The sequence below is a fragment of the Anabrus simplex genome, chromosome 7 (assembly GCF_040414725.1).
Source record: "Anabrus simplex isolate iqAnaSimp1 chromosome 7, ASM4041472v1, whole genome shotgun sequence".
In the NCBI taxonomy this organism is placed as follows: domain Eukaryota; kingdom Metazoa; phylum Arthropoda; class Insecta; order Orthoptera; family Tettigoniidae; genus Anabrus; species Anabrus simplex.
Genome location: NC_090271.1, coordinates 224,928,461 through 224,943,736, shown reverse-complemented (window position 1 = coordinate 224,943,736; position 15,276 = coordinate 224,928,461). Strand labels below are relative to the sequence as shown.

At 39.9% G+C, this 15,276-nt stretch overlaps 1 protein-coding gene across 1 annotated transcript in view; it reads left to right on the top strand.

The window, feature by feature from the left end:
• Nucleotides 1-15,276, top strand: part of RyR (Ryanodine receptor) — a 623,761-nt gene that overhangs the window by 257,173 nt on the left and 351,312 nt on the right. The window contains exon 22 of the mRNA XM_067151578.2: nucleotides 10,050-10,290. Within this exon, the coding sequence (XP_067007679.2) occupies nucleotides 10,050-10,290 (241 nt within the window). The remainder of the gene's footprint in view (nucleotides 1-10,049; nucleotides 10,291-15,276) is intronic.

Genomic DNA, 15,276 nt, shown 5'->3' with positions numbered 1-15,276 from the left:
TTACATGCAACACATATCAAACTGACTGGTCTGTAATTTTCAGCTTTATATCTATCGCCCTTTCCTTTATACACAGGGGCTACTACAGCAACTCTCCAGTCATTTGGTATAGCTCCTCCATGTAAACAGTAACCAAATACCGTATTTCACGGCATAATCGTCGCACTTTTTATACCAAAATTTTTGAAAAAAATTGTAGGGTGTGACCATTATACGATGAATATTTAATACCAGTATTTGTATTACTCAAAAAATGTATTTATAACTAAATTGTATTTGATACAAATTTAAGATGCACGTAATACTCGCGTTTATACATCAAAATAATTAAAATAGTCTAAAACAAAATTCATAATTTTTCGCAACAATTCGGCGAACGTTTTTCCAACTTGAAAATAAAAATGAACGTATTAAGTTAATTTGTCATTAATTTGAGTATTAAAGTTAAAATATTACACTTGCAAAAAATTATCGCTTTGTTGTGAAATGCGGACTTACCGGTACGCAATTTATTCCAAATCTTCGGTGTCGCTATCGCAGGTTTCGCTATCTGATGCGCCGTCCTCGCCTCTGTTAATACCAGTATCAGATTCTTCGTCTCCCTGCCACACTGCGTCATCTTCGGAACCGTCTAGTGCATTCGAAATCCCAGTCCTTTTGAAGCTCTTGGAGACTAGTTCAGGTGGTATAAGATCCCACGAGCATAACAAGTCCAAGGGTGGACGCCTGATATTTCCGGCGGGCGTCAATTGCTGATCGCCGCTCATCATCCACCGTTGTAAAATCGACGTAAGCGGTCTTTAAAGGGTTTATTAACATATACGTCTAGTGGCTGCAAAGCAGATGTTAGGCCACCAGGAATGACTATCTGTCGTGTCTTATTTGTAGTGAGAATTTGCTTCACTTCGTTCACGAGGTGACCTCGGAAACTATCTAAAACAAGCAGAGCTGGTTGTTTTAGTAGTGCACCAGGTCTTCTATTCCACACAGTTTTAACCCAATCCAGCATGAGTTCTACGTCCATCCAACCCTTTGGTTGCACTCGTACATGAATTCCACGGGGAAACTGTATATTCTTAGGCATCGTTTTCCTCTTGAAAATGATGTAAGGCGGCAACTTTCTCCCGTCAGCTGTAATGGCTAGCATTGCCGTGCATCGCAACTTCTCACTACCGCTGGTTTTCATTAATACACTCCGTGATCCTTTTAGCGCAATAGTGCTGTTGCGAGGCATATCAAAAAAGATTGGAGTCTGATCGGCATTACCGATTTCAGAAAGCAAGTACGAAGTTTCCTTGCGCAAACGTATGACAAATCGGTGAAAATTTACAATCTTGTCCGTGTAATCAGCAGGCAACTTTTGGCTTAGTGTTGTTCTCCTTCGCACTGACAGATTGTGTCATCGCATGAACCCCTTAATCCACCCACGAGTCGCCTTAAACTGAGTTACCGGTATGTTGTGTTTGCGCGCTACCTCCTGTCCCTTAATTTGTAACATTTCATATGATACACTGCAGCCATTGTTACGCATTTCACTGACGTACCTAAACACTTCTTCGTCAATTATAGGAAACTTCCCTGTTTTAGGACCTCTAAACGCGCATCTAGAAGTGTTTGTGCTTTTTAGCTTGTTTTTTACTTTCCGCCAGTCATGCACCAACTTTTCACTCACAGAAAATTTTCTTTCTGCAGCTCTGTTCCCGTGCTGTTCACCGAAGGCAATTACGCTTAGCTTGAAGCCCGCAGAATAGTTTCTATATTTACCCATAATCGCTTATAAATGCTTCACACGTTAATGTTTTGCGATATAAGTGACTTTCCATAATTGTTCACTATTAAAACAAATTATTTCTGCAAACACCCAAAACACAAATTAAAAACTTAAATTCTCACGCACACATGTCTACAGTAATCACGTAAATCTGAAACAAATAAATGCATCTGTGATCTGTCCATTCCAGAGCAGCCAATACTGTTAGGCAGCAAGGAAGCATGCAACAATTTATCAGTTTAGCTCGTTGGTTGCGACACACTACTGCGCTTGCGCAAAGCTCGCAAACCGGAGCTCTAGCTAGCGCGGTGTAGATCTACTGTATAGTTGACTGTATTCCGAGATGTCAGTAACAAACATTCATTTTTTTCAATTTCTTTTAAACATACGGTAATTAGGTTAATATTTCTTCCCAGTTATTGATGATTTTACATTACATTACTGACGAGTTTATAAAATAAAACTTTAATAGCATTGGATAATAATTATCTTGACTGCTTGGATAAAAGTTTTCATCCCATGCCCGGACACTTATGACGTAGTAGTAAGATAAGAGTCTAGCGATGACAACTGAGACATTGTAAATAATTCGGCTGAATAATTCCGTGGAAATCTGCGTTATCGTCTTGGATTTCACTTCGTGCGCAATAACACAGGAGCCGGCCCCATGGTGTAGGGGTAGCGTGCTTGCCTCTTACACGGAGGCCTCGGGTTCAATTCACGGCCGGGTCAGGGAATTTTACCTGTATCTGAGGGCTGGTTCGAGGTCCATTCAACCTACCTAGCCGGTATTTCCTGGCGACGTTGCCGATAAGCGATAACTTACAGCCTTACGTATTTCAAATGGGAACTCATAATATGTAGGTGGTTAATAAATAGTACACTGTCTCGCGACCACGTTGTCAAACTGCCGATAGTCTACCGGTAAGCCATGCGTCGTACATATACCGGTATTATTTATTTATACGTTGTGCAACATGTCGCAAACGTGACTGTGTTGCCAAATTGCCCATAAACCATACACGTATTTAAATTGCGCATTCATGTGCAACTTACGTTGCAGTTCCATTTACCTTTTAACCAGATTAGTGAACAAAATTTGGACGTGCGACGATTATGTAATTAAAGGTTTAAAGTCCGATTTTTGTATTGAAAATAAAGGATGTGACGATTACGCGGTGGCGACGATTATGCCGTGAAATACGGTAAGTACTTCAGATATGGTACTATATCCGAACCCAGTCTTTAGTATATCCCCCAAAATCTTATCAATTCCAGCTGCTTTTCTAGTTTTCAACTTTTGTATCCAATTGTAAATATCTTTGTTATCATAAATAAATTTCAATACTTCTTTAGTATTAGACACCTCCTCTATTTGGACATTATTCTTGTAAACAACAATCTTTACATACTGCTGACTGAATATGTCTGCCTTCTGTAGATCCTCACATACACACTCCCCTTGTTCATTTATGATTCCTGGAATGTCCTTCCTGGAACCTGTTTCTGCCTTAAAGTACCTATACTTACTCTTCCATCTTTCACTAAAATTTGTATGACTGCCAGTTATGCTTGCCATCCTGTTATCTTTACTGAATTTTTTGCTAAATTCAGTTTCCTAGAAGTTCCTTCAATTTCTCCTTACTTCCACAACCATTTCTAACTCTATTTCTTTCCATCCTGCTCCCCCTCCTTAGTCTCTTTATTTCCCTATTATAACATAGCAGGTTTTTGCCATTCCTTACCACCTTTGATGGTACATATCTATTTTCATATTCCTCAACAATTGCTTTAAACCAATCCCACAGTGTGTTTACATTTTTATTTACCGTTTTCCATCAATCAAAATTACTCTTTTAAAACTCCCTAGTGTCTGTCTGATCAGCCATATGGTACTGCCTAATAGTCCTACTTTTATGACCTTCATTTCTATCACATTTATTTTTAACCATGACAAAAAACAGCTTCATGTTCACTAATACCATATATTACTTCAGTTTCTCTATAGAGCTCATCTGGTTTTACCAGCACCATGTCCACAACACTCTTCCTTCTAGTTGGTTCCATCACTTTCTGATTCAGCTGTCCTTCCCAGATTAACTTACTTGCCATTTATATTCCAGTTCTCATCATGTCATCCACTGTTTGCATTAGCTTCCCAAATGACATTTGAAATGACATTTGGTAAATTGAGATCACCCGCTATGATAACATTCCTTTTCATATTGTTTCTCCACATTGGTGATTATCTTATCAAATAATTCGAAATCAGCGTCTGTGCCCCGCTTTTCAGGTCTGTGTACTCCAAAAACATCAAGTTGCCTATTACCAGTTTTATTAGGTTGCAGCCCTACAGATCCCATTGGATTTACAGTGAACTTGGCATCAGGTAACAGGGAAGCATTCTACGTGCATAGTACAAGAAGATAATTTCAGGTGGTGCTTACGTGTAATACAGATTTCTATTTGTAGATACATGTTCACAAAATGGCACCTATACTATCTCTCCCTTAACCCTATGCCATTCCTGTTGTTCCAGAGTACTCAAATTTTATAATTCTGCAGCTGTCCTGAACGTTCCAGAGCACTTGTCACACACACGGTCATTAGGAGTGTGTTGATGGAAATATTGAAAGGTCTTGTGAAACCATGATGCATTCCCATGATTCATCAAGCTCTCAGCACCTTGTTGACAGTCTTTCCTGTGTGTATTTCACAGGCAGACCTAGTTTATAAACATCATGTTCCAGTTAGGGATTGTTTATATTTGAGTTCTCATCATGTCATCCACTTACTGTGGAGAAGTGTTGTAAAGTTTGAAAGAATGTGAAATTGAAGTACATTAGAAATTAGTTGAAATAGTAAACTTTCTAATAGAGGTTCAGAATAATATTCTGATGAATGTAGTAATGATAATGATTCCAAGAATCATGAAAAACTTGAACAAATATTGTGTGAAGACTGAGGGATGGGACTACCGAGAAATGTTACTAGTAATATCATAATAATCATTCTAATGAACCAGAAATATGGGAAAACAATGCTGGTTCAAATCCTGATTTACCTTCTGGGAGTTCAGAAAAAAAAATTCAGTTGTTTATGGGATGTGAATTTTATTTGTTTGTGGGTTACTGTAGTCACGTCCTAGTTCGTGAACCATGGGCAACGGCTGAGTGGCCTAGTAAGTGGTCCTGAGAGTCGGGATACCAGTTGCTATGGAATGGGAGTGGGCGTCTCGGACATATTCTGAGTCGTGGCCCTCCTTGTGCTCAGGCGGCTAGGACTATACAATTCACCGGTGGTCCATAACCCGTTAGAGGAGAGATCCTCACTTGGACTATGTGCAAGTAGGGCAGAATCCTGCTTCATGAATTTACCGAGCTCAGAACACTTTAAGCAAGCCTTGGACCTATGGGAGTAATGGAGTCCCACTTCCATTTGACAGGCGAGGGACGCCTTGGAAACAACTTGGCTAACGAAATGGAATTCGATGGGGAGCTATCAATATTAATGGGGCTTATGGAAGAAAGAAGGTAGAACTGGCTGAGTCAGCAAAGAGGATGCATATGGATGTGCTAGGAGTAGGTGATATTCGGGTAAGGGGAGATAATGAGGAAGAAAGAGGAGATTATAAAGTGTACTTGACGGGTGTTAGAAAGGGAAGGGCAGAGTCTGGGGTAGGGCTCTTTATCAGGAATACCATTGCACGCAACATAGTTTCTGTTAGGCACATAAATGAGCGAATGATGTGGGTAGATTTGTCAGTGGGAGGAATTAGGACAAGAATTGTGTCCGTGTATTCACCATGTGAGAGTGCAGATGAGGATGAAGTTGACAAGTTTTATGAAGCATTGAGTGACATCATGGTCAGGGTCAACAGCAAGGATAGAATAGTGCTAATGGGCGATTTCAATGCGAGAGTTGGGAATAGAACTGAAGGATATGAAAGGATGATTGGTAAATGTGGGGAAGATATGGAAGCTAATGGGAATGGGAAGCGTTTGCTGGACTTCTGTGCTAGTATGGGTTTAGCAGTTACGAATACATTCTTCAAGCATAAGGCAATTCACCGCTACACATGGGAGGCTAGGGGTACCAGATCCATAATAGACTATATCTTAACAGACTTTGAATTCAGGAAATCTGTTAGGAATGTACGAGTTTTTCGCAGATTTTTCGATGATACAGACCACTATCTGATCTGTAGTAAACTACGTATCTGTAGGCCTAGGGTAGAGAAAGTGAAATCTGTCTGCAAACGAATAAGGGTAGAAAATCTACAGGACGAGGAAATTAGACAGAAGTACATGGATATGATTAGTGAGAAGTTTCGAACAGTAGATAGTAAGCAGATTCAGGATATAGAAAGTGAATGGGTGGCATACAGGGATGCTGTAGTAGAAACAGCAAGGGAATGTCTAGGAACAACTGTATGTAAAGATGGGAAAAGGCGAACATCTTGGTGGAATGATGAAGTGAGAGCAGCCTGTAAACGTAAAAAGAAGGCTCATCAGAAATGGCTCCAAACAAGGGCCGAGGCAGACAGAGATTGGTACGTAGATGAAAAAAACAGAGCGAAACAAATAGTTGTTGAATCCAAAAAGAAGTCATGGGAAGATTTTAGTAATAACCTGGAAAGGCTAGGTCAAGCAGCAGGGAAACCTTTCTGGACTGTAATAAAGAATCTTAGGAAGGGAGGGAAAAAGGAAATGAACAGTGTTTTGAGTAATTCAGGTGAACTCATAATAGATCCCAGGGAATCACTGGAGAGGTGGAGGGAATATTTTGAACATCTTCTCAATGTAAAAGGAAATCATCATGGTGGTGTTGCAAACAGCCAAGCTCATGGGGAGGAGGAAAATGATGTTGGTGAAATTATGCTTGAGGAAGTGGAAAGGATAGTAAATAAACTCGATTGTCATAAGGCAGCAGGAATAGATGAAATTAGACCTGAAATGGTGAAGTATACTGGGAAGGCAGGGATGAAATGGCTTCATAGAGTAGTAAAATTAGCGTGGAGTGTTGGTAAGGTACCTTCAGATTGGACAAAAGCAGTAATTGCACCTACCTATAAGCAAGGGAACAGGAAGTATTGCAACAACTACTGAGGTATCTCATTGATTAGTATACCAGGCAAAGTATTCACTGGCATCTTGGAAGGGAGTGTGCGATCAGTGGTTGAGAGGAAGTTGGATGAAAACCAGTGTGGTTTCAGACCACACAGAGGCTGTCAGGATCAGATTTTCAGTATGCGCCAGGTAATTGAAAAATGCTACGAGAGGAATAGGCAGTTGTGTTTATGTTTCGTAGATCTAGAGAAAGCATATGACAGGGTACCGAGGGAAAAGATGTTCGCCATACTGGGGGACTATGGAATTAAAGGTAGATTATTAAAATCAATCAAAGGTATTTATGTTGACAATTGGGCTTCAGTGAGAATTGATGGTAGAATGAGTTCTTGGTTCAGGGTACTTACAGGAGTTAGACAAGGCTGTAATCTTTAACCTTTGTTGTTCGTAGTTTACAGGGATCATCTGCTGAAAGGTATAAAATGGCAGGGAGGGATTCAGTTAGGTGGAAATGTAGTAAGCAGTCTGGCCTATGCTGACAACTTGGTCTTAATGGCAGTTTGTGCCGAACTTGAAACTTGAAACTTGGAACTTGAAAATAGGTGCAATGAGTATGGTATGAAAATTAGCCTCTCGAAGACTAAATTGATGTCAGTAGGTAAGAAATTTAACAGAATGGAATGTCAGATTGGTGATACAAAGCTAGAACAGGTCGATAATTTCAAGTATTTAGGTTGTGTGTTCTCCCAGGATGGTAATAGAGTAAGTGAGATAGAATCAAGGTGTCGTAAAGCTAATGCAGTGAGCTTGCAGTTGCGATCAACAGTATTCTGTAAGAAGGGAGTCAGCTCCCAGATGAAACTATCTTTACATTGGTCTGTTTTCAGACCAACTTTGCTTTATGGGAGCGAAAGCTGGGTGGACTCAGGATATCTTATTCATAAGTTAGAGGTAACAGACATGAAAGTAGCAAGAATGATTGTTGGTACAAACAGGTGGGAACAATGGCAGGAGGGTACTCGGAATGAGGAGATAAAGGCTAATTTAAGAATGAACTTGATGGATGAAGCTGTACGCATAAACCGGCTTCGGTGGTGGGGTCATGTGAGGCGAATGGAGGAGGATAGGTTATCTAGGAGAATAATGGACTCTGTTATGGAGGGTAAGAGAAGTAGAGGGAGACCAAGACGATGATGGTTAGACTCGGTTTCTAGCGATTTAAAGATAAGAGGTATAGAACTAAATGAGGCCACAACACTAGTTGCAAATCGAGGATTGTGGCGACGTTTAGTAAATTGTCAGAGGCTTGCAGACTGAACGCTGAAAGGCATAACAGTCTATAATGATAATGTATGTATGTATGTATGTATGTAGTAAAGCAGACAAATATTCAGCACTTGGGACTGTTGATACTAGATGACAAAACATTACGCTGATGATATAAGGGTGAATGTAGGTGTTCTAATTTGTATGGGTTTGGTTGTTTTACCTGAAATTGATGATTACTTCCTGGGAAACTTTTGCTTGTGCCCGTTAGTAAGCTGGGTAATGACACTGAAATTGTTTAGGAAACTTGGGCAATATTTAGATTCAAAATTAGGATGAGTACAAATACATATGCAGTGATCATTTAGAAATGAAGTGCAAAAGAAGTTACATTCATATCTTTATTCGTTTGACTTCTATGTTGTTTTCTTTAAAGGGTAACATTAATGCTGCTGCGGCTATTGGGATTTAAATGCCCCTGTCAGAAAACATAGTAATTTCGGCCTAGCAGCTGCCCATAAATGGTAGATGACAAAGCGTTAATGGCCTGCCCAACGAACATCTCCATTATCTGGGCTGAATGCTTTTGGCATGTGATAACACAAGGAGGTAGGAATCTAGGAGCACTGAGCACTGTCGAGTTTGGGTAAACACTTAAAAAGTATCATCTGGCTGAATAGGAAAGAAGATTAAATCTATGAGGAATTTAAGAGATAGGTGTGCACAAACTCCAGTGCAATACTTGCCAGCCACTACTGGGTTGCTTGATGAGTTACTGCCTCAATGTTCTATACAATGTCACTGTGTAGATATTAATGATATTTACAACCAATATTATGATTATTGCATTATGTCCGACTCGTTGGCTGAATGGTCAGCGTACTGACCTTCAGTTCAGAGGGTCCCGGGTTCGATTCCCGGCCGGGTCAGGGATTTTAATCGCTTCTGATTAATTCTTCTGGCTCGGGGACTGGGTTTTTGTGTCCGTCCCAACACTCTCCTCTTCATATTCACACTACACACTACACTACCAACCACCACAGAAACACGCAATAGTGATTACATCCCTCCATATAGGGTTGGCGTCAGGAAGGGCATCCGGCCGTAAAACAGGGCCAAATCCACATGTGCGACACAGATCGCACACGCGACCCCAGAGGTGTGGGAAAAGCGGTAGGAAAAAGAAGAAGAAGAAAGAAGAAGATTATGATTATTGGATTATGAATATGTATGTAGGAGACATTCTGTCCAGGTCAGTAGCAGCAATTAGGGGGGCAAGGGGAGAAGTGCCAACCCTTTTTGGAGAGGGCCGATGACCTTAGATATTAGGCCCCTTTAAACAACAAGCGTCATCATCTTCATCAACTTTTTGGAGAAGATATTACATTTTATTCCATTTTAGCTGGCTGAAACTAGGAATTATAGGAACTGTTTAAAAAAGCCATTCAAATAGTGGAGAGACTGCCTGTGCTATGAGGAAGGGTGCCAGAGCTATATTCTTTTGCTAAGGTCATAGACCTTGCCACATGCATTTGTCAGTTTGGCGATCTCTTTAGTGTCTGTTAGTTTTTAGTATATAGTCAAATACTAAATGGTCTTAATTGTATAATCAATGTATATACCCACATGCCCCACCATCCTCCACTATATCCCACAAACCCAGGTACTGTTTGTTGTCTGTATATTTTTTTGCCGCCGCACTTTTAATTCCCAATCGCCGCTACTGGTCCAGGTATATATGGGCTTTCCTTTCACCATGTTTATAAATCTTTTATCTTTGTGAATGGGTAGTTGTAAATCTAAAGCAGTATGGGTAAAATATATATTACATTAACTTCCCAGACATTTAAAAGAAAAAAAAATTGAAGAAAATACTGTAAGAAATGCTCATTTTCTTGAAGATATTATAAATTCTGATACTCATTTACTGATTTCCCTTTCAGAACCATACTGGCCCTTGGCTATTACATTACAATGGATAAGCCCCCCTCAAGAATAAAGAATGTCCGTCTTCCAAATGAGCCGTTCCTTCAGTCTAATGGGTACAAGCCAGCACCATTAGATCTAAGTGCTATAACTCTTACACCCAAGATGGAAGAGTTAGTTGACCAACTGGCAGAGAACACCCACAATTTGTGGGCCAAGGAACGCATTGGCCAAGGCTGGACCTATGGTTTGAATGAGGTAAGATGTCATGATATAAAAATCAATGTGATTTTACTATTAAAATTTATAGGGAAATACCACATGTAATTTGACAGTCTAAATAATGTTGTACTTTCCCTAAAAATTTGTTCTCTATTTTCTCATTGCTGAACAAATATTTCTTTAGTTCTAGTTATGTTTTGTATTAATATGATCTGAATGGAACACAGTTTTTAAAATGGCATTTTATGAAGAATTCTGCTTTGAATTTTTAGAAAATCATAAGTTACCAATGATATGGTATCCCTTTTTCTCACCAGTTAGCTGACGGAATGTCACAGTATTATTGAAAGTTGTCTCTGACATTAATGAGAGGATTATTAAAGTGTGAGAGTGTTTGAAATGTGAATATCTAACAGTTGTGCAGGTTTATGCCCCTCAGCAGGGTTGTAGTGAAGAAGAAAAGCTGAACTTCATCCAACAATATTAGAGGACAGTATAAATCAACAGTTCAAAGTAGATACAACTGGATATGAAGCAACATGAAAGGAGATCTTATACTTGATCTGTGCTTGAGGAATAACTTACTGATAAAGAACACATGGTTCCAGAAGAAAGAAAGTCACAAAATAACATGGTACAACTAGGATAGTAGCTCTAAGTTGGTAATGTATTACATAATAACTGACTTGAGGTGTATAGAATTGAGTGCAAGATATGAAAGCTATTCCTATTGAATGTCTTGATAGCGAACATAAGCTTCTGGTAGCTGACCTGACAGGAATCCAAGTGCTGAAGAAAAGGACCGGGAAGAGGATACCAACGATTAAAGACTTGAAGCTAAAGGAAGAAGTTCCAAGAAATAATGAAAACCAAGTTACCAACGTCAGAGTCCAGCCATACTAACAAGGAAGGGAATAATTTTGAAACTAGTTTCATCAATAATGCAGAAGTGTGCAGAAGGGGAGTAATGAATAAAAGAATGTCCTGTGGAATGATGGAGGGAAAAGGCAATAGAAAAATGCAATAAAGCCAAGAAAGTAAGGGATTTTAAAAGAGTCAGAAATACAGTAGTGACAACAGTCAAATGAGACATACATACATAAATACATTATTATTATAGACTGTTATGCCTTTCAGCATTCAGTCTGCAAGCCTCTGTGAATTTAATAAATGTTGCCACAATCCTCGACTTGCAACTAGTGTTGTGGCCTCATTTAGTTCTATACCTCTTATCTTTAAATCGTTAGAAACTGAGTCTAACCATCGTCGTCTTGGTCTACCTATACTTCTCTTACCGTCCATAACAGACTCCATTATTCTCCTAGGTAACCTATCCTCCTACATCCGCCTCACATGACCCCACCACCAAAACTGGCTTATGCGTACAGCTTCATCCATCGAGTTCATTCCTAAATTAGCCTTTATCTCCTCATTCTGAGTACCCTCCTGTCATTGTTCCCACCTGTTTTTACCAGCAATCATTCTCGCTACTTTCATGTCTGTTACTTCTAACTTATGAATAAGATATCCTGAGTCCACCCAGCTTTCGCTCCAGTAAAGCAAAGTTGGTCTGAAAACAGACCTATGTAAAGATAGTTTCGTATGGGAGCTGACTTCCTTCTTACAGAATACTGTTGATCACAACTGCGAGCTCACTGCTTTAGCTTTATGACACCTTGATTCAATCTCACTTACTATATTACCATCCTGGGAGAACACACAACCTAAATACTTGAAATTATCGACCTGTACTAGCTTTGTATCACCAATCTGACATTCAGTTCTGTTGAATTTCTTACCTACTGACATCAATTTAGTCTTCGAGAGGCTAATTTTCATACCATACTCATTGCACCTATTTTCAAGTTCCAAGTTTCAAGTTTCAAGTTCGGCACAAACTGCCATTAAGACCAAGTTGTCAGCATAGGCCAGACTGCTTACTACATTTTCACCTAACTGAATCCCTCCCTGCCATTTTATACCTTTCAGCAGATGATCCATGTAAACTACAAACAGCAAAGGTGAAAGATTACAGCCTTGTCTAACCCCTGTAAGTACCCTGAACCAAGAACTCATTCTACCATAAATTCTTACTGAAGCCCAATTGTCAACATAAATGCCTTGGATTGATTTTAATAATCTACCTTTAATTCCATAGTGCCACAGTATAGCGAACATCTTTTCTCTCGGTAGCCTGTCATATGCTTTCTCTCGATCTACAAAACATGAACACAACTGCCTATTCCTCTCGTAGCATTTTTCAATTACCTGGCGAATACTGAATATCTGATCCTGACAGCCTCTCTGTGGTCTGAAACCACACTGGTTTTCATCCAACTTCCTCTCAACGACTGATCGCACCCTTCCTTCCAAGATGCCAGTGAATACTTTGCCTGGTATACTAATCAATGAGATACCTCAGTAGTTGTTGCAATACTTCCTGTTCCCTTGCTTATAGATAGGTGCAATTACTGCTTTTGTCCATTCTGAAGTTACCTTACCAACACTCCATGCTAATCTTACTACTCTATGAAGCCATTTCATCCCTGCCTTCCCACTATACTTCACGATTTCAAGTCTAATTTCATCTATTCCTGCTGCTTATGATAATGGAGTTTATTTACCATCCTTTCCACTTCCTCAAGCATAATTTCACCAACATCATTTTCCTCCTCCCCATGAGTGTGGCTGTTTGCAACACCACCAGGATGATTTCCTTTTTACATTGAGAAGATGTTCAAAATATTCCCTCCACCTCTCCAGTGATTCCCTGGGATCTGTTATCAGTTCACCTATATTACTCAAAACACTGTTCATTTCCTTTTTCCCTCCCTTCCTAAGATTCTTTATTACAGTCCAGAAAGGTTTCCCTGCTGCTTGACCTAGCCTTTCCAGGTTATTACCAAAATCTTCCCATGACTTCTTTTTGGATTCAACAACTATTTGTTTCACTCTGTTTCTTTCATCTACGTCTTTCATCCCTGTCTGCCTCGGTCCTTGTTTGGAGCCATTTCTGATAAGCCTTCTTTTTACGTTTACAAGCTGCTCTCACTTCATCATTCCACCAAGATGTTCGCCTTTTCCCATCTTTACACACAGTTCTTCCTAGGCATTTCCTTGCTGTTTCTACTACAGCATCCCTGTGTGCCACCCATTCACTTTCTATATCCTGAACCTGCTTACTGTCTACTGTTCGAAACTTTTCACTAATTGTATCCTGATAAAGAGCCTTACCCCAGACTCTGCCCTTCCCTTTCTAACACCCGTCAAGTACACTTTATAATCTCCTATCTCTTCCTCGTTTATCTCCCCTTACCCGAATATCACTTACTCCTAGCACATCCAGATGCATTCTCTTTGCTGACTCAGCCAGTTCTACTTTCTTTCTTCCATAAGCCCCATTAATATTGATAGTTCCCCATCGAATTCCATTTCGTTCACCAAATTGTTTCCAAGGAGTCCCTCGCCTGTCAAATGGGAGTGGGACTCCGTTACTCCCATAGGTCCGAGCCTTGCTTAAAATGGTCTGATCTCAGTAAATTCATGAAGCAGGATGCTATCCTACTTGCACATAGTCCAAGTGAGGATCTCTTCTCTAACGGGTTATGGACCACCGGTGAATTGTATAGTCCTAGCCGCCTGAGCACAAGGAGAGCCATGCCCACTCCCATTCCATAGCAACTGGTATCCCGATTCTCAGGACCACTTACTAGGCCACTCAGCCGTTGCCCATGGTTCATGAACTAGGACGTGACTACAGTAACCCACACCATGAACCATATGAGAGATGAGGGGAAAATTCAAAGCTGGACCAAGCAAACCGAAATAGGGAATTAGAAGTAAAAAGGATTGTGAGAGAAGAAGAGAACTTCTGGGGTGAACTTATCCAAAAACTGCAGGAAAATAGTAAAGGAAACATGAAGATGCTGTACAGCCGGGTTAAAAGTGAGAGATCTGACAAAGAAGACATTGGAGCAATAGAAACAGTAATTGGGAATATAGTCAAGAGTGAACAAGAGTTTAGAAACAAAATGAAGACCTATTTTGATGTAACCCTGAATGAGGGAAAAACTACTGAAGAGGTGAAAAAGGCTGAGGACAGATGATGTTCCGATTACTTGGTCTGAGGTAGAAAATGCACTAAAAATGATGAAAAAATATTAAGTCATTTGGAACCGTTGAAGTTACTGCTTACATGATCAAAGCAGCAGGTGTATCTGGAGTGCAGTGGCTGTACAGAACTTTGAGAGCAATATGGTGTGAAAATGGATTTATAAAAAACGTAACCTCTAAGCAGTCAACAGCAAACGTAATAAAATTTTAAAGAAATTTAAAACAAAAAACTATAATTTCAGCTAAGAACAAATTATCATAACAAATAGTCCGGCTCCATGGCTATATGGTTAGCGTGCTGGCCTTTGGTCAGAGGGGTCCCGGGTTCGATTCCCGGTAGGGTCGGGAATTTTAACCATCATTGGTTAATTTCGCCGGCTCGAGGGCTGGGTGTATGTGTCGTCCTCATCATCATTTCATCCTCATCACGACGCGCAGGTCACCTACAGGTGTCAAATCAAAAGACCTGCACTTGGCGAGCCGAACATGTCCTCGGACACTCCCGGCACTAAAAGCCATACGCCATTTCATTTCATCATAACAAATGACAACTAAAAGGCCAGAATGTAGACAGCAGATAGGGCCATATGAGATTATGGTTTGAAGGACTTTCGTAAACTGAACTTCAAATAAGAATAACCTAGTTAACCTTTTCTAAAATGCGCTCATTATTAAAGATCTATGACAAGAAAACCAAAGTTAATTCACATAAGCATTGTAGCAAAACATAATCAGTAAATAAGACAAAATGTTTAACATAACATACTCACAAATTAAAACTCTACTCCACGTGCTCATTGCGCGAAAACTGGACCAATACATTGAAGAACACATGTGTGCCTTGGCACAAATGAAAGACCTAAAAATCCTGCCTTGATATTTTACATTGCTGTTGCAGTGGGCTATGCC